The sequence below is a fragment of the Sphaeroforma arctica genome, assembly GCF_001186125.1.
Source record: "Sphaeroforma arctica JP610 unplaced genomic scaffold supercont1.9136, whole genome shotgun sequence".
Taxonomy (NCBI): domain Eukaryota; class Ichthyosporea; order Ichthyophonida; genus Sphaeroforma; species Sphaeroforma arctica.
In genome coordinates, this window is record NW_014031422.1 from 1 (window position 1) to 1,121 (window position 1,121).

A 1,121-nucleotide genomic window follows, 5' to 3' on the forward strand; every position below is an offset into this window, starting at 1 on the left:
GCCTCCTTCACCCTATCCGCTTGTGTGTGTAATCAAAGTCGGCACTGTACTATTTGTTCATATGGTCACTATTGCTCTAGCCTGTGGTCTTGTGCCAGATCTCTACCACGATACGTGTGATTCGCTAGTTGCAGGTACGTCTATGTATTACGCAAGCGCATGCAGCGATGATCTGCTTCGTTCCTCCATATGTCAAGTAGTAGATAAACGTACGAACGATCTAACGCACCCCCATTGTACACCCAGGCAGTATGCGCGTATTCTATTTCTGGCGACGAAACGGTTTCATCTGAGTAAAAGGCGACTTCAGCACATTCCGTACGGCCGCCTTCACGTGTGTGCAGGGGCGATGATGGAGCATTGGTGCACCCCCCCTCCCACTGGTATGTGCTTGTGCAAGTGTATTTAGGAATTTATATAAGATTTTTAGATGCATACTTCACAGTGATAGTGTGATCGGGAATATACAGATATAAATAGACTACTGATATACACTTCGCAAGGCATGTGTATATAGGGATTCATATAAGGTTTTTTGATGCCCACTTCTCAGTGATCGTGTGTTTGGGAATATACAGGGATATAAATAGTCTATTGATATACACTTCGCATTGAAGTATGTATATATATAATGCAGACGTAAATATATAGGAGAACTTGTCAGAAATATTATATCGTCTCGTATGGCCGCCTCCACGTATGTGTAAGGGCGATGATGGAGCATTGGGGCACGCATCCTTTTCCAGATACACTTGTGAAGCAGTTATCCCTTCTATGCTACAGATCCATGTGAACACGTATATATTATCGGGTGCATACGTATGTATTTCTAATACATGTATGCTCATTCTGTTACATACACATATCCTTCTGACACATACATGCTTATTGCATACCGAATGGATATGCACGCTGACTTCATCAAAATCGGTGCAGAGTCCGACCACGAGGATGAGAAACGAGACATTGACTTTGAAGTGGAGTTTCTGTTCACATTGCGTGACATCCGCGGGCGCGTCAACTCAGACCGTGGCATTTTAGACAAGTACGTGGAACTGGTACCGTATGTGTAGTATATATATATACCTGTGTGTGTATGTATGTATGTATGTATATATGCA

At 43.0% G+C, this 1,121-nt stretch overlaps 1 protein-coding gene across 1 annotated transcript; it reads left to right on the forward strand.

Moving 5' to 3' along the window:
* Positions 1–61: 61 nt before the first annotated feature.
* SARC_16883 (hypothetical protein) lies at positions 62–1,073 on the forward strand (the record flags this gene model as incomplete). The annotated part of the gene is made up of 2 exons (XM_014289011.1): positions 62–134; positions 937–1,073. 2 exons carry the CDS (start codon positions 62–64, stop codon positions 1,071–1,073), a joined length of 210 nt encoding a protein of 69 aa, XP_014144486.1.
* Positions 1,074–1,121: the final 48 nt, after the last annotated feature.